This window comes from Choloepus didactylus, chromosome 2 (assembly GCF_015220235.1).
Source record: "Choloepus didactylus isolate mChoDid1 chromosome 2, mChoDid1.pri, whole genome shotgun sequence".
Taxonomy (NCBI): domain Eukaryota; kingdom Metazoa; phylum Chordata; class Mammalia; order Pilosa; family Megalonychidae; genus Choloepus; species Choloepus didactylus.
The window spans coordinates 59384283-59409509 of record NC_051308.1 but is presented as its reverse complement, the minus strand read 5'-3'; the positions used below and the strand labels follow the sequence as shown (position 1 = coordinate 59409509).

The following is a 25227-nucleotide window of genomic DNA, read 5'->3' as shown; positions in this document are numbered from 1 at the left end:
GAATGCCCAAAAGGCAGAGTCTTGACTAGGAGCTCAGAGTTCAGAATAAACAGATACAGAATTCTAGTCTTAGGGATCTTGGTGTTCTAGAGGTCATCAACTAAAATACCAATTTTCAGGAATTATGAAAGGATAGTTAGGGGAAGGGGGTGGAGTCAGATCATTTTGGCAGATCATTTGGTGAATGAGTGGAATGAGTCAGAGGAGGCTTCCTGGAGGAGGTGACCTGGGATCTGTGACGCATAACTGAGGCAGAATGTAGGACAGAGTAAGGATTCCATTCCAGGCATGTGCTTCTGGAATGTTTACAGGAAGAATTCTTAAGTGAAAGGAATTTCCAGTTTCCCACAAGGAAGGTTAATTAATATTCCTGCTGAGGGTGATTTTATTCCTGACATTCGGTTGGTGCCTGGCCAGGATGCCCTGGGCCAGTGCAGGATCTCCAAGTGAGAGACACATCACACACCAGCATCACCCAGAGCTGGGCCCAGTTGGATGCCCAGGATGGGGACGAAGCCCAGGAATATTGGCTCAGACAGTCTCCAGTGGAGCCCATGCCACATGGGCACTGTGGCAGCCACCACCCATATAGCCAAGGAACTTTAGCCCCGAGGGCTACTTTGTGAGGGTGACAGCCGTTAACAACAGGGACCACAGCCAGCCCACAACCCTGGACAAGTTAGTGCAAGCCATGCCCGTTCCTGCTGAGTACTGTCTCCCTCCCATAGCCCTGGGCCTTCCAGAGAGGACCTGTGAGCAATATCCACGCACTTGCTGAACCAGTATCCCCCTCTCCAGTTGAGTGAAGTAACATTTATTAAGCACCTAGTATGTGCTAGGCAGTGGGGTAGATAGGCATTTTCAAATATATTCTCTCATTTACAGCTCATAGCAATCCAATGAGGCTAATATCTGTATCCCCAGTTTATAGAGGAGAAAACCGAGGTCAAAGGAAATTTGCCCAGAGTCTCACCACTGATGATGTGGCAGAACCAGGATTTAAACCTGAGGACTCTGACTCCACAGTCAGTGCTCTCTCCAGGATCCCTATTGCTTTCTAAGCACAGCTGAAGAAGGCACAAATGCTACTCAGTTCCTGCAGTTCATGTTTGGAACTGAACATGCCCCTCGCTCCCTGTTCTCATGGGGTGGACTTTCTCTCCCTTTGGTCTTTAATCACCGGAAGCAGCTGACCTGTCTTTGATCCAAGCTGACACTGAGCCATTCCAACTGACCCTGGTTGTCCCTGTGACAACACAGTGTAACGCACACTGCACCTCACCTGAAAAATCAAGGAGTTGGATTAGTTTTTCTCTGTCTTCCTCTGTTCTGGTCTAACCCTAACCCTCTCCCCAGTGGCCTCCCCTTCTCACCTCCTGTCCCTTTGCTAATATGTCCCCATCATCTCCTGCAGCTTTCGCCCATGATTCTTCTCTACTCCCTGCCCAGTTCCTCCAGAGCCCCAGTCCCAGGGGACTTCCATATCACCCAAGTCAGCCCAGCCTTCCCTCTCCAGCCCTGGGGCTGGGGCCCTCCTGCAGAGGGAGGTGATGAGCCATCTTGTGTGTTCCAGTTTGTCCCAGGTTCCTCATGGACTCCAGCAAAAAGGACTCGCTGATGGTCAGGGCTGGGGACACCCTTCACGTGCCTGTCTGCTTTGAAGTGAGTACATCTAGTGGGATGTGGGGAGGGAAGCCCAGAACGACCAAGGGAGCCAGACTCAGCCCTGAGGTGTGAGGTGCTCCTTCATTTCCTGTTCATTTTCTGCTCCTAGTCAGCGGCCAGGACTTGTGCTGGAAATTAAGCCAGATGTGAGGAAGGAGGAGCCCTGACACCCCTCCGCCCCCACCCCAGCCCTCACCTGGCCCCTGCTCCCAGCCTACAAAGCCCTCTAGTGGTAGCTTCTGGGACTGCACCTCCAAACTAGGGAGACCACTTTTCTGCAACTCTCCTTAATGTGGGAGTTCAGGGGGCCTCAGGGTGGGTAATCCCCTTTGACTTCAGAATGTATTTTGTGCAAGCACATAGCCTGCATTTGACTCAGAATGAGCCTCAACCAACACCACCTGACTCTGTGTATAGGATAGCAGTACAATGTGGTGGTTAAAAGCCCAGACTACCTGGGTTCTAATTCTGGCATCATCACTTACTAGCTGTTTAACTTTGGACAAGTATCTTCACCTCTCTGTGTCTCAGCTTCCTTGTCTGTCAGATGGGGATAATAATGATAACTTATCTCAAAGGGTTGTTCAAAGGATCAGGGAATTAATACATAGAAAGGACATAACCAGTGCCTGGCCTATGGCAAGCACCCGATATGTTACTTATTAGTATTAAAATCATCATCATCACCATCATCATTGATATGGAAAGTTCATAAGTTGCAGAGCCAGATGAAAATCCAAATCTGTCTAACTCTAAATTACATGTTCTTAACCATTAGAACATAATAATGAAAATGATAATTTTGAACTATTTGACATATCCTGAGTGTTTACCATGTCCTACATCCTGTTCTCTGTGCTTTCCATGTATTGTCAACTTCCTTAGCCCCCAGGAAAATATGATGAGGTAAGTTACTATCCTCGCCCCCATTTGACTCTGCGGTCTGAGTGTGCCCAGTGCCAAGGGTTACACGGGGTGGCCACCGTCTAGGCAGGGAGCCCCAAGTCATCCTCCATGTGGTCTTGGGCTCCAGGCTCCCCTCCCGATTCCCCCCACTCCCACTGAGCCCCCGTTTGAATCTACATCTAATTATGTTTTCCAGCTCAAAATTTTACAACAGCAACTCAGTGCTTACAAAATAAATTCCAGATGTCTATATGGGCATGACCTGGAGGGCACTCTACATTTTTGCCTCACCTCCCCCTTCCAGCTTCAGTCCCACCTGCCAACCCACACTCCATCGCCAGCTCCCTAGCAGCCCTTCCCCGAACAGGCACTTTCCCACCTCGGTTTTTGCTCACTGATCTCTCCTCCCAGAATGCTCTTCTCCTCCACCCCAGCTTAAGCCCAGCTTAAATGTCATCGCGTCCACCAAACACCCACTCCTCAGTCTTTTCCTCCTCTTTTTCCTCAGGCCACCCCCCTGCCTGAGGTGACCTGGATGAAGGACGGCTTACCCTTGCCCAGAAGAAGTCTGACCACCACCAAGGATGGCCTCACCCAGCTCCTGATTCCTGCAGCTAGCCACTTGGATGGCGGCCTGTACACTGTGACGTTGAGGAATCTGCAGGGAAAGGAGGCTGCCTACAGCTTCCACATTAAGGTGGCAGGTGAGGCAGGCCCGGGCTAGGGCTCTGGACGCTGGCTTGACCACTTGCCAAAAGCATGGGCGTTCCCATCTGGCCTGGCCATAGGGCTCGGCTATACTCCCAGGCCTGGGGACCACACCAGCAACCTTTCCTGGAGCATGAAGGAAGAAGGGATGGAAGGAGGGGGGGTCCCTGAGGGGGTTTCCTTGCTCTTCTGCCTCAGGAACAAAGGGGCAGTTGATTAAGCCACACCCCCTCACCTGACTCCAGTTACTCATTTTAAATCAATGAGCAGAGGCCTCCAGCACTCTTACATCACTCCAAAGGCCCCAGGGGAGGTTGTATGTGATCCTGGTACAAGATAAAGTCTGGCTCCACTGTGACTCTCACGCAGCCTCTTTTTCAAGAAGTTTCTAGATACTCAGAAATGATGAAACAGACTGACGATGAGAACTCTGTGACCTGGTTTTGTGAAAGCCCCTACCTCTCTGGAAACAATGCTCCATATCCTATGTCATTTTACTTGAAAAACACTGAAGTGAATTAAAATTATTTTTGGAGTGTTCTCCATCCCCTAGAGATAACTGTAGACCCCTGGTGGAGCTTTCTCTAGCTCCAGCTACCAGTATGGCAAGACTGCATTCCCTAAGAACCCCTGGAAGACTTTGGGGGGTTGGGGGAGGACAGCGGCAGAAGCCCATGGGTGTCTCCAGGCACCCGGCTGGGTCCCCAGAATGCAGGCTCCCTGTGCCCCCTCTTCCGCAGCATGCCCGCAGGCGCCCGGGCCCATCAGCCTGCAGGAGAACGTTCCCGGGACGGTAACTGCAGAGTGGGAGCCCTCTCCGGACGAGGCCCAGGGGGTGCCGCTACACTACACGGTGCTGACCCGCTCCTCCGCGCACGGGTCCTGGCGTGAGGCAGCAGACCGCATCCACACCAACCGCTTCACCCTCGTGGGCATCCTCCCCGGCCACGAGTACCACTTCCGTGTGGTGGCCAAGAATGAGCTGGGCGCCAGCGAGCCCTCGGACACCAGCCAGCCCTGGTGCATCCCCCGGCAGCGAGGTGAGTGGTCCCTCCCGCCTCATGGGCCTCTGGGAAGAGAGGAGCAGCGACGGATGGGGGCTCGGTGCCCTGCGCTCCGCTGCTGCACAGGGGTGTGTGGGTGGAGTCTCGGGGGCACCAATGGCAGAGACAGAGGGGTACCTTCTAAGCGAACAGCTGGACTGTGAGTCGAGTCAGTAGCCAGGAGCTGCTTCCTGCCTCCTGTCCAATACTGGTAAACTGATGTGCACTGTGTCCCTGACTCAGGTGGGCCCCATCTCTGTGGGGACCACAGGAGGGGCGATGGGGTATCTGGGTGTCTAGGATGCGTTTGGATGGATTCAAGTGGCAAGCAATAAGACAAAAAAAAGTTAAAAGTATATTTTACAGTCAAATAGATGTGGACCTTTCAAAATTCACTAGAAAGAGTAGGTTATAAATGGGATGGATGGTTTCATTTTTATAAAATACAAAATTGTCTGGAAGTTTCCACACCAAAATGATAAGGGTGGTGATCTACAGATAGTGAAATTATAGTTTGTTTATATTATCCACCAAGAACTTACAGACCGAGCTGCAAGGCAACAAAAGTGTTTTTTTTGGGTCTCAGAGTTGCAATTTGGGGAACACAGATTCAGGGTGCAACCCAAACTGTGTCCCATCTTCAGGCTCCCAAGAAAGGGTTTTTAAAGAAAAAGATTATATAAGTTGTATGTAAAGAATAATGATTGGTGAGTATTTGGGGCTTTTCAAATGTCCTTCAAGTTAGACACTTTATTGATTTCTTTATCTTATAGTTGTTTCATGGCGTCCAGATGTCCTCAGACACCTTTTGTTGCATGTAGTTTTGCATGCCTTGGCAGTTTGTGATAGCTGGCTGAGACATGCACAGGAGTAACTTCCTGAAGGGCCTCCCGACTCCATTCAAAATCTCTCAGCCATAGTAACTCCATTTTATCTCTTTTCTCAATATCCTTACTCCTTTTGATTCTTGATGTTCTAACTTGTCCACAATGAATGCATATTAGCTTGTGGTAAGAAAAAAAAAGTATTTTAAGAAAAGGATAAAAAGTGAATCATGTCTTGGAAGCCAAATTTGCAAGTAAGGTGTAGCAGGATGGCTACCTGTCCAAGGCAGCACCTAAGTAGCACCATGTACTTGCTCCTTCCACCCTTGCTTTGGCCAGACCTCCCCCATTTTCTGACCCTCCTCTCTCCCCTGCTTTTCACCACAGATAAGTTTACAGTGAAGGCTCCAAGCTACCGGGAGCCTGACCTGAGCCAGAAGCCCCGGTTCCTGGTGGGCCTGCGGACCCATCTGCTGCCGCAGGGCTGCGAGTGCTGCATGAGCTGCGCCGTGCGGGGCTCGCCCCGGCCTCGCATTACCTGGTTCAAGAATGGCCAGAGCCTGGAAGGAAACCCTACAGTCTACAGCACCGACGTGCTGGGCGTGTGCTCCCTCGTCATCCCCAGCGTCTCCCCTCAGGACAGCGGCGAGTACAAGGCTGTGGCTGAGAACAGGCTGGGCCAGGCTGTCAGCACAGCCACCCTCATTGTCATAGGTAATGGTGCCCTGGCAGTGAGCCACGCTGGCGGGGTAGGGAGAGCCAGAGGAGCAGCCACCACCCTGCCTTCGGGGAGCCCCTTCTGAAGGGGGTCTGTCCCAACTCTAGAGCCACTGAGCTGTGGCAGAAGCCCCAGGCTGGGGGTCAGAGGACCAGAGTTCTCAGCCTGGGTCTACATGAACTCTCTGTGATTTAGCCTGGCTCTCATGGGGCCTCCTGAGGCCTTGATTTGTCCATTTGTTAGGTATTTGGACTAAGTCAGTGATATATAACCCTTGGTTTAAGGGGCCACGTACTGCCCACGTCTGCTTCCTGGTATGGCCTTGCAACACATTTCAAGATGAGATATTAAGAGGTTTTTTCTGGGTTGCTCCTTCCTAAATACGACCAGATGTGGACATTTAGTGCCTAAAAAGCTGTGCTGATTCTCTCATTGGTAGGCTCCTTTTCTGAAAAGCAAATAATATATGTTAATAAGAATATAGTCTTTCCCCTATAGTTCTTTAAACATTTTATATTTTGAATAGCAAAAAAGAAGTAAAAAGTAACCCCTGAACATATTTAATTTTTCAGAATTGGCATTTGTGCAAAACAGTCCTTTAGCACTGGCCCAGATGTGTCTTCTCTCTGGGGCATTTAAGCTGTGGCTGTCAGGAAGCCATTCTCAAAGTGCCCCAGCTTCTGTGCACACTTAGTCCTGGAAAGAAGCTGGTGGTTGGAGGTGGTTATGATTACCAGAGGGGCCAGGGAAGGACGTGGTGGCTGTGGTGGCTGTGGATTTGAATCCTCGCACCCTGAAGACAGAACCTACAGGCCTAACCCCCAGGCTGCCCTGCTACCACCACTTACCCAGTGTGGGAGGTGCCTCTGCTCCTCCCCCTCCAGCTGGGATATCCCGGTGCTCTGTGTCTTGCAGAATCCAGCTCCTAGCCCTGCTGCACTCCAGGACAGCCCCACCCAGCCCCACAGCCACAGGATGGATGATGACCCCGAAGCTTCACTCTTGACACCAGGGGAACAAACCCCAAGGGCCTGGAGGCCACTGACAGTGCCCAGGCCCCATCGAGATGGGAGTGAGCTGGCTAGAAGGACATGGACTCCTCAGGAAAGAAAAAGAAAAGATGGGCATGGGGGGGTGTTCAGCCTCCTGGCCCCAAAGAAAGTCACTGGATGGGGTGACACTGAACCTCTCCCTCCCTCACCATTTGGGTTGCTTTCTTCTCCACTTCAGGAGATTCACTGAGAACCTGTCTGCAGGATGTAGGCCAACTCCTTGGTTTCCTGGTGTGGGCCCCATGGAGGGAGGCAAGGAAGAGCTGGACCTGCTGTGACCACGGGGAGGGCAGATGAGGGAGGTCAGAGGACCTGGGTGAGGACTAGGACATCATGGGTGTGTTTTAGGCAGAGGGGGTAGGGGTAGGGTGATTTCCGTATTTTTCTTCATTAAAACAGGCTAATACAGGCAAATCGTTTGCAAATTAACTTGGGGTTGCTGTATTGGAGGAAAGAGTCCCAGTGTAAAGCCTTTCTAACAGGCTCGGGTTGGAATGGATGGGCTCTGGCTCTAGGGAGGAATTGAGTCAGAACTGGGCTCTTTTTCTCCAGCCCAAGCCTGCACGGCCAATAGCAAGGGCAGGAAAAGCAAGAAAGGCTAGAAGGGCTGCTGGAGGAGAGGCCTCCCTCACTTTTGGCCAGGGTCTCCCACGCTGCTCTGTCTGGCAAAAATCCTATAAGCAGCAGGGCTGGAGGCCCCTCTGGGTGTTGTGTGTGGGAAACACTGGGCCAGGGCAGCCAAGGGCTCCCATGTACCTGTCAGCATCCCAGGGCCAAAAAGAGTTTGGGTTCAGGAAAATCCTACTCCAGGATCTGCTCTGTGGGCCCCTGTCAGAAGGGGTAGGAGAGAGACCATCAAATGTGGGAGGATTTAACTCTGCCTCAAGGCCCTGAGGGGCCCCTCCTCACATTCTCTATACCCCCCACTATCCGATGTCCCCACTTCCTGGAACGAACCTCTGCGTAACCTCTGCATAAACCTCCACCACCCAAAAGTTCTCACCATCCACCGCATCCCCCTGAACCTCAGGTTCTCAGGAAATACTCTGGCGTTCCCAGGGGCCGAAGGAGTGAGGCCTAAAGCAGGCCGAGCCCCTCCCTCTTCCCGGAAATCAGCTCGAAGGCCCACCTGGTCACCTAATGAGCTGGAACACGGCGGCCTCCTCTTCACTCAGACCTGGTTTCTGCCTCCCTCACACTCAGATTGCAGGCCAGACCCAGGAGAGAAGGAGCATGAATCAAAGGACAGGGATTGAGGACGGATGTCAAAAACACCTTCCTGAGAAGGGGAGTATGTGACCCAGAGAGAGGTTTCTGAATTGGAGAATTCATCATCCCTCTAAAATAAACTGAGCATCCCCAAACAGAGACAGGGGGATGGACCAGATGACCTTTGTGTGCTGTGTAGGCTATGTATGGGTCATTCCAGCCACCACCCAGGAAACCTGCCAGGAACTGTTTTCCTAAGCATTTCTCTTGCCATCTCTACCTTGCTTGTTTTATTTTTCTCTCAAGGCTCTTTAGTCTTACCATAGGAGGTCAAAACCAGGGCCATGGGAAAAGAAAGAAGCTCTCAGAAACTGAGTCAGTGGCTGGACACCTTGGCCGAGATGGGGCTGTCCTCACAAGTGCCTTCTGTGCTGCAGGGTCCTGGAGGTGGGGGGAGAGCAGGGCCTCCCGCCCATAGGCTGTGGTGTCAGACATGGGGAGAAAGAGGGAGTGCCCAGCAGTGGTGACTCAGTACCCTTGGCATGCCTGATCCCCAGTAAGGGCTCTTATAGCAAGGATGAGAGGAGAGTCCTTTCTGCACCCCCAAGGGTGGGGTGGGGACCTGATCTTCTAAGGAGATACAAGAACAAGAGACTGAAACTCATGGTAGCTTCATGAGATGTCCTGATTCAGTTGACAAGCCTTGAGCAGGCACTGTGGAGGAAGATATGTAGATGGCTTGGACATAGGTCCCACCCTCAAGGTACCTGCCTTCTGGAAGGGAGAAAAGACTTGTATACCAAGAACCATAAACCAAGGTAGAAAGGGACACATACTCCAAGAAAGGCATGAAGAAAGTGCTGTCGAGTTCAGAGGAGGGAGAGATGCTGCATGCGGAGAGCACTTAGGAGGACTTTCTAGAGCAGTGACATCTTTGAACGATAAATAAGAATGGCACAGGCAGAGGTGGGGAAGATGTACCAAGTAGGGAGAACACCAGGAGCAAAAGCATGGAGTCAGGAAAGCACAGACTGGGTTTGAGCATGGGCAAGCAGTTTAGTTGGACAGTTCAGGGTGACCTACGTAGCTATCACAGCCCTTTAGGTCTCATGCTGAAGGGAGATGATCCTGGACCACATGTACATGTCTGTGTGTGCTGGGTGCCAACCACCGCGTAGGCAGGATTCCTGCCCTTGGAGGCTCCTGGGATGAGCAGAGGCCTGGAGCAGTGGAAAGCAGTGGTCTCTTTTGATGGTGGACCGCAGAGTGCTAACATCCATCCCAGGGCAAGGAGGGTGGTGTCCCTGGAAGGGGGCTAGCTTACTGCTATAACTGGGGTAGGATATGAAGGAGAGAGACCAATCATGAGCATTTTCATTCTTCTCCACACAAAGCCAAAAAAGCCTGTGCCAGACAAGTATATTGAATCTGAACATGAATTTACAGATTTGAAGATTAGTTCTGCTACTTACTAGCTGTGTGATCTCCAACAAGTTCTTTAACCCATCTAATCCTCATTTATAATAAGGATATAGAAGATGTAAACAGCACAGTTAACAAGTTTGAGCTAATGGACACACATAGACCAGTGCACGCAATAATTGGAGAATAACATTCTTTTGAAGCACACATGAAACATTTATGAAAATTACCATGTGCTAGGTCATAAAGTTAGCCTGAATAAATTTCAAATGAGTGGTATCATGTAGCCCACATTATTTGGTGACAATACACTTAAGTTGGAAATCAGTAATAAAAGCTGTATAGAAAAAATATCATACATTTGGACAAATTTAAAGCACACCTCCCCCCACCCCGTACCCTCCCTGCCCCCAAAACACACCTTTAAGCAATATAATGATTCACAGAAATAAATAAGGAGAAGAGGCAAATTTATAGAACTAATAAAATAATAATACTATTTATAATAAACAAACACTATGTTTCAAAACTTGTTGGACCCAGTTAAAGTCAAAGCAGAAGAAAAATTATAACTTATAGGCTTACTCTGGAAAAGAAAAAAGGCTCAAACTTGATGAGAAAGGGTTCCATAGCAAAGACAAGTTTCCCACAGTGAGGTGTGGTCTTATAGCTGAGTTCAGGCCAATGGAATATGGGCAAGATTGATGTGTATAACTTCCAGGGCTGATCCCTAAAACCATATGTGCAAGTATCCACTCTCTCCTCTTTCATCTACCAGTGGAATGTAAGGATTCCTTTGTGGGACTCTGCAGCCCTAGTGTGAGATGGAGCCAGTTGATGAAAGAGCTCAAGTTCCTGATTTCACATGGAGAAGGTCCTCCATGCCAATCCGCAGGATTGTGGATTGTGATATGAGAAATAAAACTTAATTGTATTAGGCTACTGAGTTTGGGAGGTTGTTATAGCAGTTAGCCTACCCTGGCTAATATAGAACTAAGTTTAAACAATGAAAAAAAATCATCAGAATAAATTTAAAGAAATTAGAAGAAAACAATGCAAACAAGAGCAGAGATTAATGAATTAAAAGACAAAGTAGGGGGAATAAGAAAACTTAAAATGACTAATAATATTGACAAATCTCAAGGAAAAAGGAGAGATGGCAAAATAAACATTATTAAGAATGAAAAAGAGGTTGTAATTACAGATTCAGCAGAAACAAAAGATACTATTTAAAACCATAGGTTAATACATGGAAAATTTTGATGGAATGGATGAATTCCTAGAAAAAATGATTTACCAAAACAGACTCAAGAAGAAACAGAAAACCCGGATAATCCAATATCATTAAAAAAATTCAATTGGTAAACATTTTCCCACAAAGAAAACACAGCCCAGAGGTCTGTTAGGTTAAAGGCTTTTCCAAATGTTTGAGAAACATTTACAATATTTACAAACTTCTCCAGAGAATAGAAAAAGGGACACTTCCTAACTCATTAAATGCAGTTAGCCTAATCTTGATACCAGAATCACAAGGACAGAACAAAAGAAGAAAACTACAAGCCTGTTTAACTGATTAACATAGATGCAAAATCCTTAACAAATATTAGCAAGGAGGAAGAGCAAGGAGGAAAAAAGTTCATGCATCATGACCAAGATAGGACTACACCACAGTTGCAATATTGGGTTCATATTAGACAAACGATTAATGTAATTGATAAATTAAAGGTGAAAAACATACAATCATCTCAATAAATGCAGATAAAACACTCAATAAAATTCAACATCCAATGAGTGTTGGGTATAACACGGACTCTGGAGCCAGACTGCTTGGTTTTGAGTACAGAAATACCACTGAAGCAATCTTCAGCAAGTTACTTAATCTCTCTGAACTTCCGTTTCCTTCCTTATTTTATAGACATGAAGATAATAATAGTACTTTCTTCACAGATTTGTTGAGAGGATTAAAATAGTTATATATTGGTAAAACACCTGGAACAATCCCTACGTGTTTGCTATTATTATATTAGTGAGTTAAACAAAACAGAACAAAACTCTTAGCAAAGTGGGAAAAGGAAACATCCTTAACTTTAGGAAGGGCATCTACAAAGACCCACGGTAAACATCATAATTAATGATGAAATGTTGAAAGCATTCTCTTTAAAGTCAGGAGGTAGGAAAATGCCTGCTGCCATCATTTATAGTTAACAGTATGTTAAAATTCCTAGCTAGTGCAAGAAAAAATAAATGAATGTATAAGATTTGGAAAGAAAGAAACAAAACTGGGATTACTTGCATATGATATGTTTGCCTATACAGAAAATGCAAACTAGTCTACATATAAATTATGCAAATTACAGGAATTTAACAAGTGTTCTGGATAAAATAACCAATATGCAAAAATTCATTTGTATTTGTATAAACAGCTACAGTCAATTAGAAAATATAACTTTAAAAAGCTATCATTTAGGACAGCAAAACATCTATGAAATACTCTAGGAATGGATCTAACAAAAGATGTATAAAACCCACATGGAGAAAATTATAAAACTTCATTGAAAGAAAATTTAAAAGGTATAAATAAATGGACATATTATGTTTTTGGATAGGAAGATATTACAATGATGTCAATTTCCCCCAAATTCATCTATACATTCAAAGCATTTTCAATAAAAATCTCAACAGGGCTTTTCATGCAAATTGACAAAGTGATTCTAAAATTATGTGGATGAACAAAGAGTCAAAAATAGTTGAGAATACCTGAAGAAGTAAAACAAAAGGAGAAAACTTGCCCTTTTAGATGTAAAGACTTTTTATCTCCATTATAATTAAAATAGTGTGGTATTTGTGTATGAATAGACATATAGAATAATAGAAAAGAATAGATCCATGCCTATTGGAAATGATTTATGACATAGTGGGTATTACAGATCAATGGGAATGGATGAACTATTTAATAAATTGCTCTGAGTTAATTGGTTATACAAGTGATAGAATCCATACCTTATGCACAAAAATGAACTCCAGATAAATAAAAATGTATACATAAGTGGCAAAACTATAAATCACTGTGTTGTTTAAGGATGCATATACACGTGGTACAGCTATACAGAGAAGCAAGAGGGCGATTAACACAAATATCAGGATAGCAGTTACTCCTGAGAGAAGGAAGGGGATGAGGTTGGGGAGGCACTAAGGGGAGGCCTTTAAGGAACTAGCAAAGACCTATTTCTTAATTTAGATAGTGGCCACATGGAGTTTACTTTACTTTCATTTTTTAAGCAAAAAAAAAAAAAATACATTTTATACATTCTTCTATGTATGATATATTTAACCAATAAAAGTAAGTAAAAGTAATAAACTATTGTACAAAATCATTTAAGTGAATTTTCTCTCTTTTTGTAAACTCTGCCTTCTCCTCTCGCCTCTCCTGACTCACCTTAACTGATTTTGGTATGTAATACTAGTAGTTGAGAGACTGCTATTGAATGCATTTGCTTATGTTAACATCACAGATTTATTCAATTGAGTTGCGTGGTCTCTGCTGTTAATTTTAAGGTGGGCGAGTAAGATGTTTCACATGTCTATCTTTTAAACCAAATTATATTGCCTTTATTGTACATCATTTCCAAAGTGTAGTGACACTGCATAGGAGGAAAGTTCCTACACTGCCTTGAGCTGTGGAAGATAATATAGAATTGTTGAGGACCATCTATTGTGGTCAGATGGGAAAGGAAAAATGAAATGAAATGAAAACTTAATTCCCACTCATGTATCGGGAACCCTTGCCGTGGGGGTCAGCTGTGCTCCCAGCCCAGGTGCAGCCGCTCGCTCCCCGCCCCCGTCGCCCACCAGCCGTTGCCGGCCACCAGCCCAGACCGAGCCCAAACTTCCCTCTCTTTCTTCTCATTGGCTGAGGGAGCACCTGAGCAGCCAACCAGAAGCCGGTTGCTCTGACGACCTTCGCCCCTCCTTCCCGGATGCTTCGCAGCTCCGGCACCGAGTTCTGGCGGAGGCTGCGGGGCCTCACGCCGGAGTCTTGCGCCATGGGCTCCTGGCGCTCGGTGTAACACTGCCCTCGGCTGCCGGGTGGTCGTGGGCCGTGGCCCAGCCTCGTGCAACGCGGGCATGGCGGCGAGGCGCAACCGGGTGAGCCAGGAGCCGGCCGACGGCGGTCCCGCGCACTCCCCTGGGCGGCTTGGCGCGGGAGCCTGGGGTGGCCGCCGCTGGGGCCGGCTGCTCCTAGGCGCATTCCTGCTGCTACTGGCGGCGGGCAGCGTGGGGCTGCAGGGCTGGCTGCTTGCGGTCCAGCTGGAGTGGCTGCGGGTGCTGGGGACCACCGTGCAGGGGCTTCAGGACGGCCTGGCCGAGCTCAGCGAGCAGGTAGGCAGAGGGTGGTGGGGGTGGAGGGGTGCCCAGCCGCTGACAGGGAAGTGCGTGCGTTCTGAAGTCTTGCTTCTCCCCCACCCCTATTTACCTCTCACCCAGATCTTCCCCAGCTTCCTTTCCCCCACTCCCATCCAGGGGACGGGGTGTGAGGCTGGGTCACCACCTCTGCAGCTCTGGGGAGGGTTTGGTAATGGGGTCACTTAGGGAGAGAAATGCTATTAGAATTAAAACTTCACCCGCCAGCTCAGTGTGGGGAAAGTATTAACGTTGATTTTCTTATTCCAAAAACTGGGGTGTTGGGGAGGGGAGGGGCTCAGGTAGTGTCTTAAAAGGAAACAAACCAGATTTTGTGGCTTTTATGTGTCTTAGTAATGCCCTGGATTGTGATTGTAAGGGTCGTGTGAGTTCTCTGCCCCCTTCCCTCCCAGCTCAGCCCTGTGCTTGCTATCCTCTTGGCCCCTCAGCTGAGGCAGGGCCTTGCCCGGGCAGAGTATTATTGTGTGAGACACCCAGTCTTCATCAAGTCCTCTAATGGAGGTGAGTATGAAGGAGGCACGGTGTTGGAGATGGGAGAATCCCCAGAGCCACTGGAGGATGGTGACCCTAGAGCCTTAGAACAGGTGGAGGCAGGGCCGGCTTCGGGGGCCTGCGACCCCTGTAGCTGCACAGACACCCCCACCACCCTGCACCAGGCCCATCAAATTATGTAGGAACTCCACTGAGCAGTAGTTCTCAAATTTCAGTACACATCGTAATTACTATGAGTGCATAACACTAATATTACTGATGATGATGATGATGATAACCTCTGGCAAATTATTAGCCCTGGAGTGAGGCCTGGGAGTCTAAATTTTATCAGGGGACACCCTCCTCTCCCTCCTCCCAGCTGATTCTGAAAGAGCCAGAACCAGCATTTAGGAGCTCCCTCCTTAAACAGTCCATCACTCTGATTTTACCAAGTAGGAAATGAAGCCTGGAGAGGGGAAGGGCCTAGCCCCAGTCACACAGCTAGTTGATGGCAGAACTGTGCCTAGAACCTGGGTCTTGGACCCTTCTCAAGTGTTCTGGCAAATCCCCTCTGGATGCCAGGAGGAAGGACAATCGGGAACCTGCTGATAACTCCTCAGTTGAGGCTCTGCCCTGCTGTCCTGAAAAGACACTGGTTGTCTGAGAGGCCCTGCAGCCCCAGTGAAAGTCAGGTGGGCTCCGAGTGGTCATGAATGTCTGTGGCCACTGTCCTCCACAGGCCAATCACTCTCCTTTAGGTCCCTGAGCTTCCCCTGTGCCCTTGTCTGTTAGGCTTTTGCCTAAGGTGGGGAGCCCTGATTGGGGAGGACAGGGTTTCTGGGTACAGACTAGCTTATACGTCTCTCCCAGTGCAAACAACAGAAATCATCAGGCCCCATCTCTGCCTCTGCCCAACCCACTCCAAAAACAAACAGAAAAATCTAAAGAGACAAAGGAAAAGATCATCATCAGGGGAATTCACCGTTTGCTCTGGTCAAGGAGCTGCCTGGTGGCAGGAGATTTCATGGGTTGGAGATGGGCGGAGGGGTCAAGAAATAGGAGGGAACCCAGTCCTCAGAGAAAAAGGTTCTGAGTTTTTGCTCTTGTCCTACCACTGACTTGCCGAATGACTGTGAGCAAATTGTTTAAACTCTCTGGGCCTCGGTTTCCTCCTGCTGCAAAATTGGGTCATTCCCCCCTCCCACTTCCCACCGCCCACCTCCCACCTCCACCTCCACCTCACTGCTCGGCATTTCTGGATTGACGAAGTGATTCTGTGGATGTGGAATGTATGAGGAACCTGGTTCCATCGCACTCACATTTGGTTAAATCTTTTCTTGGGATTTCAGGGCATCAACGTTCTTTCACTATGTTCAATTATTCCAGCAGCATTGTCTTAGGGTTGCCATTTTGGGCCCTCCATTGCCTCTCTGAGCTCAGCTACTGGTCTTTGCTCCAGCTGCATGGGCTCCTTGCTGTTCCCCCTCTTTCCCTATCCCCACCTCCCAAAACCTGTAACACTCTTCTTCCAGATACCTGCATGGCTTTCTCATGCCCCCACTTTGGGTTGGTGCTCAAACAGCACTTTCTTGGTGAGACCTTTCCTGGCTGCCTCACTTAAAATGGCAAATCCCCCTACTCCTAGCAATCTCTGTCCATTTCCCTTGCTTTGTCTTTCTCTGAAGCACTTATTGCCATCTGACATATTTATTTTACTGGTTTGCCTTGTATCTGTTTCCTCCCACCAGGATGTAAGCTCCATGAGAGGAGAATTTTTTTGTCTTGTTTGTTCATTGCTCTATCTGCAGCCTAAAATTGGGCCTTATGCCTGTTGCACAACAGACACTCAAATACTTGGTTAAGAGGGTGGTAATTAAGTTCTAGGCTTTAGAGTCAGACTGACATCTCAACTCAACTCGCCGTGTGATGTTGGGCAAGTTACCTAATCTTTCTAAACCTTAGCTTCCTTATTGGTAAAATGGACACAAAACCAAAAACTCCCTTCAAAGAGCCGTTAGAATTAAAAGTGCATACAATGCCCTCCATAGGGGCTGGGGCAGGAAAAGGTGCCCGTGTAGCTGTTGTAACCATAACTGGTTAGAGGGCAGCATAGGTGCAGGTCATCCCTCAAATAGCTAGTAAAGTACGACCCCTGCTTTGTTATATTGCAGAGTCACGGCCTGGGGGTCCTGGAGCAGGAGCTGGCCGAGCTTCGAATAGCACAGGCCCAGCTGGGGCTGAAGGTCCGAGAAGCCACAGGGGTGACCGAGCAGATGCTGGCCAAAGCGCCCCCAGAGAGACTGGCCCAGGTGCTCTGGGCTGGGGTGGAGCTGCCGGGCCAGCTGGCAGTGCTGCGGGAGAGGCTGGTGTGCTTGGAGGAGGGTCCCCTGAAGCTGCTCAACAGAGAGCTGGACCGGGCCCAGGCATCAGGCTCCCGTCTGGAGCGCTTTGTTGAGTTTCTGGCCGCCAGCCTCCGAAATTCCATGGGGACACTCCGGCCCCTGGGGAGAAGAGTGCAGGAGGCCCAGGAGGCTAGCCGGAGGTTGGAGCAGAGGCTGGGAGTCATAATCCAGCGCACCTTGGAGATGGAGAGGACCCTGGGCCAGTTGGGCCAGCTCGCCCAGGTTCTGCAGCTACAGCAGGTCAGGAGCCAGCAGGAGCTGGGGGAGGTGAAGGAGAGTGTGGCGGAGCTGACCAGTGGTGGCTCCACGATGCAGCAGCTGGAGAACATCTGGTGAGGAGAGGAGTGGGGCAGACAAACTGCGCTGAGAGTTGGGAGCTTGCCACTCTCCTGCTGCAAGACCACAGGCACCTCATTTAACCACCCTGGGTCTTGGACTTTCCTTAAATGGAGTGTTATTCCTGTCTTGCCTGCTTCAGATTGTTATGACAATGAGCACACTTTGAGCAGTGCTGATACCTGGTGATGGTATAACTGGCTTCCCTCTGGACTCCTTTATTGCCCTGCTGATGCCAGCTTATGGCAACAGGCCCCAGGGAGGGGGCCTGTCGGGACACAAGGCAGCATCCTTGGAGCATTGGAGATGGGTCTGGGATTGCTGCAGCATAGGGTTTGAGGGGGATAGCAGCAGAAGGGAGACCTTGAACACACCCTAAGGAGTGGGCATTTGTCCTTTGGTCACCATGCCAGCCATCTAAAGGTTTTTATCCGGAAGTGACCTGGTTTGTATTCCAGTTCAGCCACTCACTGCGTGGCCCTGGGCAACTGATTGCCCTTCTACAAATCAGGTCCAAATCAGGAAGACAAGCTCAGGGTACCACTACCTACTGGACTCTTGGAAGGGGGGACTGAATATAAGCGGAAGAGCCAGGAGCCTCAAATCATGTCCAAGATGGTCATGGGGTGATCTGCCCCACCATAACAGTGAATTTCAGGCCTCTTTAAGAGATTCTTTTGGGGAACCAGAGAGAAGCCCTTTCCAGGCCTTCTCAGATCGTACCAGATAGGCTAACCTCCACATGGGCAGGGTTTGGTCCCTTGGGAGGTGAGTATGGTAACCCCAGGGAGACTGGGGGACAAGTATTCCCAGAAAAGGCAGAGCAAGGCCCAGACTCCCAACCCAGTGTCCCCACTTTCTGTAATGCCAGCCACCCCATGAGGGAGAGCTGAAGGGGCAGCAGCTGCAGGGGACCCCAGCTCACGGAGCCCTCTGCTGCCTGCCCCTCTGACCCCCAGGCTCCTGCTGAGGGAGCTGCAGGCTGAGAAGCTGGCCAAGGAGCAGCAGACGCAGCAGGCCCTGCAGAGCCTCCAGGAGCAGAGTGCAGACCTGGGCAGCCAGGCCACCAACCTGGAGACCTCTCTGACCATCATCTGCCACCTCCTGACCTGGGTAGGGAGTGCAGCTTCCACATGGAGACAGGGCTGGGAGGGTGCTGAAGCCAGGCAGAGAGAGAACTCTCTTAAGGGACTGCAGGGAGGGGTTCCAGGGCCAGGCACCTAATGGCTCACCACCACTTCACCTCTCCAAAGCTCCTTTTCCTCTTCTCTCAACAAGGGTAATGAAGCCTATGTTTAGGGTTGTCGGGGTTAAATGAGGAAATGTGTATGGAAGTGCTTAGCACATAGCAGGTTCTCAACTGATATACTAATGTTAAGCCACTAATAGCAGTGATAACAAAAGGCTTGGCTGCCAGGTTGCTTGGGATATTAATCTTCCAGAGCACAGTTATTGGTCTGGGAGCACAGAGGCCACAGGGGAACTCTGCACCTCTGTCGGGGAGTCCTCCCAATCAGTCCTTAGGTCCCCCAGCCAACAGGCATGGGCCCCAAAGGTCCTGTCTGTGTGGGGAGTCCCTATGTTGCAACTCGTGTCTCTGTGGAGGCTCATTGTGTAGCACCCAGACCACAGACACTGGAAGAGCCCTGAGTCAGATCTGAGTTCCGAGAGACCTTGGGCAAGTCCCCTCACCTCTCTGTGCCTCGGTTTACCTCTCTTTACATGAGCAGGTTGGATTAGAAGAACCTTGGGGTTCTTTCCTGCTTGGTCTGTGCACCTGCTGTTCTCTGGCCATGGTGGGCTTGGCTTTCCCTACATCCTACCTTTAATGTGTGCAGGTCTCCCCAGGCTTGTGCTTTCCCACCCACAGGAGGAGAGTGTGGCACTGGCTGGGCTGTGGGAGTGTGACAGGCACTTCACCCGGGAAAGCTGTGATGTGGACTCCTGGGAGCCAACAGGTCAGGCTGGAGTCAGGATTTAAGGACCCCACCCCCACCCCACCCCAGCATCAACCCCTTCCTAGCCTCTGTGTTGTGAGGGCACATAGCTCTTGTCCTTAGGTGGACAGGAGGTGAGGGGACAGGAAAATGGATAAAAGCAGACATGAGGCCAAGTGCTTTGTTCCTGAGTAAACATGAGTAGGTGGTGATGGTCATGTTGGGCCATGAACAGAAGTTGTTGAGCTTCAAGAGAGTTTACTGCGTGTCCCGTGCAGCACCTGGTGCTGGGATGCGGCAGTGACAGCCAGCCTCCCTGCCTCTGTGAGGCTTCTAGGAGACCGTCTGCACCAGTCAAGCAGTCCCGTCTGTGAGGTGCAGGGTGCTAAGGGGGTGCATATCATGGGGACCCCACCTGGTCTGGGCTGAGAACTGAAGGGTGGGGAGACTTCCAGGCAAACAGGTGAGAAGAGGACAGCCCCAGGGAAGGAACAGCCTGTGCAGAAACTCAGAGACCAAGGAAAGCACCTTCCAAACATCAGTAAGAAGCCCAAGGTGGCCAGAGCCTGAGGCTCAGGGGAAGGGAGACAAGAACTTTGAAGGTCATGTTAGGAGGGGAAGCCAAGAGTTTTTTAAAAATTGCCACAAATGCTTCTTAGCAGGGGGGAACTTGGGGCAAAGAAGAAACCAGCAGTCTCTGAGGGTCTCTTTCAGTCTCTGAGGGTCTGAGAGTCACCACCTGTCAGAAACCCAGGGCCTCGTTAAACACCTTTCCCTGGGCACCCCCGGGGAGGTGTGCTGCAGCTATGCCAGCCCAGCCCCCAAGCCCAGGGTCGAGCTCAGAGCACTCCTGGAGGGCGTGAGGTCTGATCCCTAAAGGGCCTTGCCCAAAGTCCCCACAGCAAGTTGGTGGCAGAGCTGGGCTTAAAACCAAACTCCCAGTCTAGTGTTCTTTCTACTCTTGCCCCCTCCGGGAGTTGTGTTTGTCCTGAGCTGGGGTCCTTGGGCTCCGTGGGTCCCGCCTCAGGCTCTCTGCCTAGCTAGGAAGCTCTGGGCTTTCTGGAAGGTGGGGTTCAATCCCCGGCCATCATTTACCAACCGTGTGGCCTTGGGCATGTTATTTACTCTTCCTGAGTCCAGTTCCTCATCTGCAAAATGGAGATGATAATAGAACCTCCCCTCAGCATTGTCATGAGGATTAACTGTTAACTCCGTATCACAGTGCTGTTGCTATTTCTAAATCTCTCCTTCCTGCAGGTAGAAGCTAGTGTGCCCCAGCTCTCAAACACTGAGGACCGGCTGCAGGCACTGCGGCTGGAGCAGGTGGGAGGCAGCAGGAGCAGCGGAATCCAGCAGTGCAAGGGCCAGGAGACCCTGAGCAGAGCACAGTGGGGTGGAAGGGATGGGCAGGCGAGGGTGCAGCCCCTTCCTCTAAGTCCCTGGTGCCAACCTGCCTGCCACCCCAGATATGAACACCAGGTGGCGCCACAAGCTTTGCAGCGGGGCTAGAGAAGCTCTGGATGCGGGAGGTGACAGCTGGGGAACGTGGAGAGCTGTTCGTGAAGCCAGAGGAGTCTGGGGGCCGGGGAGCAGATGAGGGCAATGGATGGTGAGGTGGCCCTGGGGCCAGGACCGGGAGCACCAGCAATTTCTCCCTTGCCCTCTGCCCCTGTCCTAGCTCCCTCTGGAGAGAATTACACAGGTCCCCAGCTCCTTCCCATGCTGCCCTCCAGGGTCTTTAACCTGGCCAAGCTCTCAACCTGGGGTTTTTGGAAGCCAGGGCCCTGGATGTCCCTGAGAGGGGCTTTGGAGTGGAGCTCAGCAGGGGTGTTGGTAGCAGAGCAGGCCCTTGAGGTCTGGGTGCCCTGGATGGCATGTGAGTGAGGGCAGAGCCAGGCGAGCCCTGGGAGGGGAGAGGACAGAGCCAGTCAGACTGGCTCTGGGCCTTTTCATGCTGTTCTTTGGGCCTGCTCTGCCTCCTTACCCTCCCCACAGCAGTGCCTCTCTTTGGTTCCTTCTGTCCTGAATCCTGGATGGGATTCAGACTTCCTCCTCCTAACTGGACACTTAGGGAAGGGGGTGGGGCCCAGGCCAGGCCCCTAACTTGCCCCAAGCCCTGCCAGGTCCTTGTATCAGACCCTTTCCTCTTCTTTCCTGGGTCCAAAGCAGGGTCTCCCTGAGGGTCAAGAGGGGTACAGAGGGCACGACAGCACCTGATGCTCCCTTAGGGCCTGGACTGGACCACAGGGTGTCTGGACAGGGGATGGCTTTGGCCAAGGAACAGTGGGCAGGGCTGGAGGCAGAGGAAACCTAGGCCAGGCCTATCCAGGGGCTCAGTTCAGGAGCTGGCATTGGGCTCCCTGGCAAGACATCCTCCCTGGAAGACCGAGCAGGGGCCCTTTCCCTCCGTCCTTGCCCACCTCAGCTAGGGGTTGCTAGCAGGGCTGGCCAGAGGCAGGAGAGGCACTCAGGGGTGCGGCCTCAGCTGCTAACAGCTCTGTCCCACTCCCTAGGACATAAAATCCTGGGTGAGGTGCCTGGGATGTGGGGCACAGGCTCAGGGAGGGTGGGGCCCCAAGGGAAGCAGGGGTGCCCAAGGCGAGGGGGGATAGGAACTTCTCAGCAGTTTCTTGCAGCTGATGCTGCAGGAGCAGCCTGGCTGGCACTGCCTGCACACAGCCACTGGAGAGGGCTCCTCCCAGCTCAGAGGGATCTTCCCAGCTGCCTTGGGCTATGGCCTGCTATGGCCTGCTTCTCCTGGGAGGGAGGAGCCTTTCCCTGTCCAGCAAAGCCCCCAGATCCCTACAGCCAAAGTGAGCTCTGTCAGCCTGAGAGGGCTCTGTCCGCTTTCCAGCCTGTGTGGATGTCTCTCTCCCACCCAGAAAACCAGCCCTGCCACTCTGCTCCCTTACCTCTTCTCCCCAGCCCCCCAACAGTTCACAAGGCCAGGGACTCATTCCCCAGCCCTGGGGTCTCACGGGATCCTCCTGGCTTAGGGCTGAGCTGGGGGGAAAGACAGCCTAAGGCAGAAGCCCACCCCCCACCCCTTCCTCTCATCCACCCCATCTCAGGCAGTGCCCTGTATTGAAAGCTGACTTTGGGGTCATGGCTGAGGGGCAGTCCTCACGTCCACAGGGCAGGAGCCTCCTGCTGGTCCCAATTGCCCACCACTGCTCAGTCATCCTATCCCAGCCCCAATGTCAACCTCATTCTTAGTCCAAAAGCTGGAATAAATGTGTGTACTTGACCTGGGAGCAGGGTGGGCCTGGTTCATTGGGTGAGGTGTGGGGAGGGCAGCAGAGGAGGCATTTGCAGAACCAGACAGAAACGGAGGCAGCGACTGGGGGTGGTGTGGCTCTGGGCGGGACTTGCTGCTTTCCGACACCGGGGGAGAGACAAGGCCCCCAGTTCTGCAGAGCTTACTGTTTCCAAACTCCTCCTTGGGGATTTTTTTTTTTTTTTTTTTTTTAACCATCAGGGAGTTGGTCCATCTTGGCTCATCCTGGCAGGATCACAGGCACTGCCAAAACCCTTCAAGCAGCACCTTGAGTTGGGCTGGTCCCACCGCAGCCATCAGCTGCCTGAGCTGCCTCAGGCTACTCTCTTCCTTCTCTGGTGGGTTTTACTATGGAGGTCGACAAGGCTCACCTCCCTCCTGTAACTGGGGGAGACTGGTCTTGTTAATCTTTCCAGGACTGCTAAGCAGTGGGAGGTTAGGGAAGGCAGAGTGGGCTTGGCCCAGGGAAGACGGGTGGAGGAGCTCTCACCTGTCACAGGTAAGAGAGGTGTGGGGGCTGCTGCTAGTGGTTCCACCCCTCTCCACAGGCCCGGCCTCTCCCCAAGAGCTGCCACCCGGGGGCCCTCCTACTCTGGAGCCAGGAAAGGCTGCCTTTTCCCTACTAGGAGGCCAGGCCCAGGTTCTGGACTCCCTGGACAAGTGCCCCTGCTGCATGTAAGGCTCACTATGGGATTCCCCCACCCCCATGCCTGGGGGCGGCCGGCCAGTGGGTGCTGGCCCTGAGCCCCGTGAGAGCCTGCTGTTGCCCTGGCGGCATCAGGGGAGCTGTCAGTGCTTGAACCTGGCTTCCCAAGCGATGAGACATGGCTCCCAGCCTGCCTCCCCAAGCCAGGTGGTGGCTCACACCCTGTCATCTGGAGCGGCCGCAGCTCCCAGGGAGGCTTTCTGGAGCCACTCTCTGCAGTGGCTGTGGGACAGCCTCCTCGCTTCCCCAGCCAGCAGTGGTCCCGGGGCCCTTGGCCCTCTGAAGAAGGGAGGCTAATCAGTGGACTGTAGGGAAGTGAAGCCACAGGCAGACAAATCCCTCATCGTGTAACTTGGGGGCAAGTTTTCCTGCCCTCACTCCAAGCACCAAGGGAGGAGCTGAGGACCCAGGAAGGGGCGCAGGAGGTAGCCTGATCATGACAAGGTGCGGGTCTTGGGGTGGCCTCTGGACTGGAGCGAGGCCTCTGTGGAGACCAGATTCTAGCAAAAATGTGCACACACCAGTGGGTGTGTCCGGCCTCGGCTTCTGGCCAGAGAACACATCCCTCACCTCCCAGGGCTCCCCGCAGACAGCAGCACCCGCTCGGCGCCGTCCTGGCTTTTCAGTCCACCTTTGTAAAGAGGTACCCTACCTGTCTGGTAGTCCCAGTTCCCAATTTCCCTCCCTCTACATCTGTCTCCTGATGATTACTTTTTAGTCATTCAGGTATATTTTACACCTCAAAATGCACAGCCCTTTTTGTGTGTGTGTGGTACGGTATATACAGCGTAACATTTCTCATTTTAACCATCTTCAAGCATACAATTCAGTGACGTTATATTCACAACGTTGTGCTACCCTCACCCCCATCCATTACCAAAACTTTTTATCACTCCAAACAGAAACTGCACCCATTAAGGATTGGCTCCCCATTCCCTCACCCTGCCCTGCACCCCACCCCAGTCTATGAATTTGCATACTCTAGTCATTTCATGTAAGTGAGATCATACAGTGTCTTTTGTGTCTGACTTGTTTCACTCAACTTGAGGTCTTCAAAGTTCATCCGTGCAGTAGCACGCATCCAGACTTCATTCCTTTTTACTGTGGAATAATATTCCATTGTGTACACCACATTTGGTATATCCATTCATCCAACTTGGTCCGCTTCCACTTTATGGCTCTCACGAGTAATGCTGCTTAAACACTGGTGTATAAATATTTACCCGCGTCCCTGCTTTCAGTTCTCTGTGGCATATACCTAGAAGTGGAGTTGCCAGGTCATATGGTAATTCTAAGTTCAACTTTTTGAGTAATCTCCAAACTGTTTTCTACAGGAGCTGCACCATTTCACATTCCCACCAACAGTGTGCAAAGTTTCCTATTTCTCTGCATCCTCGTCAACACTTGTTATTTTCTGTTTTAAAAATATTAGCCATTCTAGTGGGTGTGATGTGGTATCTCATTGTGGTTTTGATCTGGAAAGCACAGACTTTTGGTGAATTAGATGAATGTATGCAAGTCAAGATACAGCAGACCCCGTCATCCTGTAACTGTTAACCTGTGGGCAGGGCCTGGGTTGGGAGCACCTTTGCATCCCTGCCACACCTGGCCAACTGACCGTTTGCACATGGTGTGTCCCCTGTGCTTTTGCTGATTGACTTGCCTGCCCCGTACACAGGGACCCCTCACACTCTCTCTCTGGTAGAGTGGGTCTCTGGATGCCTATGCCTGTGTCCAAAGACTTCTTTGGGTTTGGGGCAGCCCCACTGAGTTCACAGGTCCAGGTTGAACCCACTTGCATGGTCTCTGTGCACCTCCACCTCTGCCTCTAACCACGGCTAACTGCATTGGGAGACTCCCTGGGCCACTGGGTCTGGGGGGTCGGGAGCCCCAGGTTTCCTTCTGTTCACTGGGTGTGGACAGCTGAGGCTTGATTCCAAACACTCTGCCCCTGGGAGAGGCTGTGGTATGCTGACCCGTTATATTAGCAGCCTCCTGCTCCAGGGCTGGAGTTAGCCCAGTTGTGGGTGTAAGGGCTCTGGATTCAGTTCTAGTCTCTGCCCCCCATTTGCTCTGTAATCTTGGGCCTTCGTTTCTCTAATCTATAAAATGAGGAAGTTAAAGTAGTG

General features: G+C 50.9%; 2 protein-coding genes across 5 annotated transcripts in view; both read left to right on the top strand.

The window, feature by feature from the left end:
- Positions 1–7245, top strand: part of IGFN1 (immunoglobulin like and fibronectin type III domain containing 1) — a 29699-nt gene extending 22454 nt beyond the window's left edge. The window contains exons 20-24 of the mRNA XM_037806221.1: positions 1574–1662; positions 3080–3275; positions 4020–4319; positions 5534–5860; positions 6780–7245. Of these exons, the coding sequence (XP_037662149.1) occupies positions 1574–1662; positions 3080–3275; positions 4020–4319; positions 5534–5860; positions 6780–6793 (926 nt within the window). The 3' untranslated portion in view covers positions 6794–7245. The remainder of the gene's footprint in view (positions 1–1573; positions 1663–3079; positions 3276–4019; positions 4320–5533; positions 5861–6779) is intronic.
- A 6435-nt stretch (positions 7246–13680) lies between these two features.
- Positions 13681–25227, top strand: part of LOC119516029 — a 31549-nt gene continuing 20002 nt past the window's right edge. For 3 of the 4 annotated variants that reach the window (XR_005213182.1, XR_005213181.1, XM_037812227.1), the window contains exon 1: positions 16701–17174. Coding sequence is in view for 1 of the 4 variants with exons in the window: in XM_037812227.1 (XP_037668155.1) it covers positions 16714–17174 (461 nt within the window). In the remaining 3 variants the exon portion in view is untranslated. Of the gene's footprint in view, positions 13928–16700; positions 17175–25227 lie in introns of those variants that run through there. The other variant, XR_005213183.1, reaches the window with a different exon arrangement.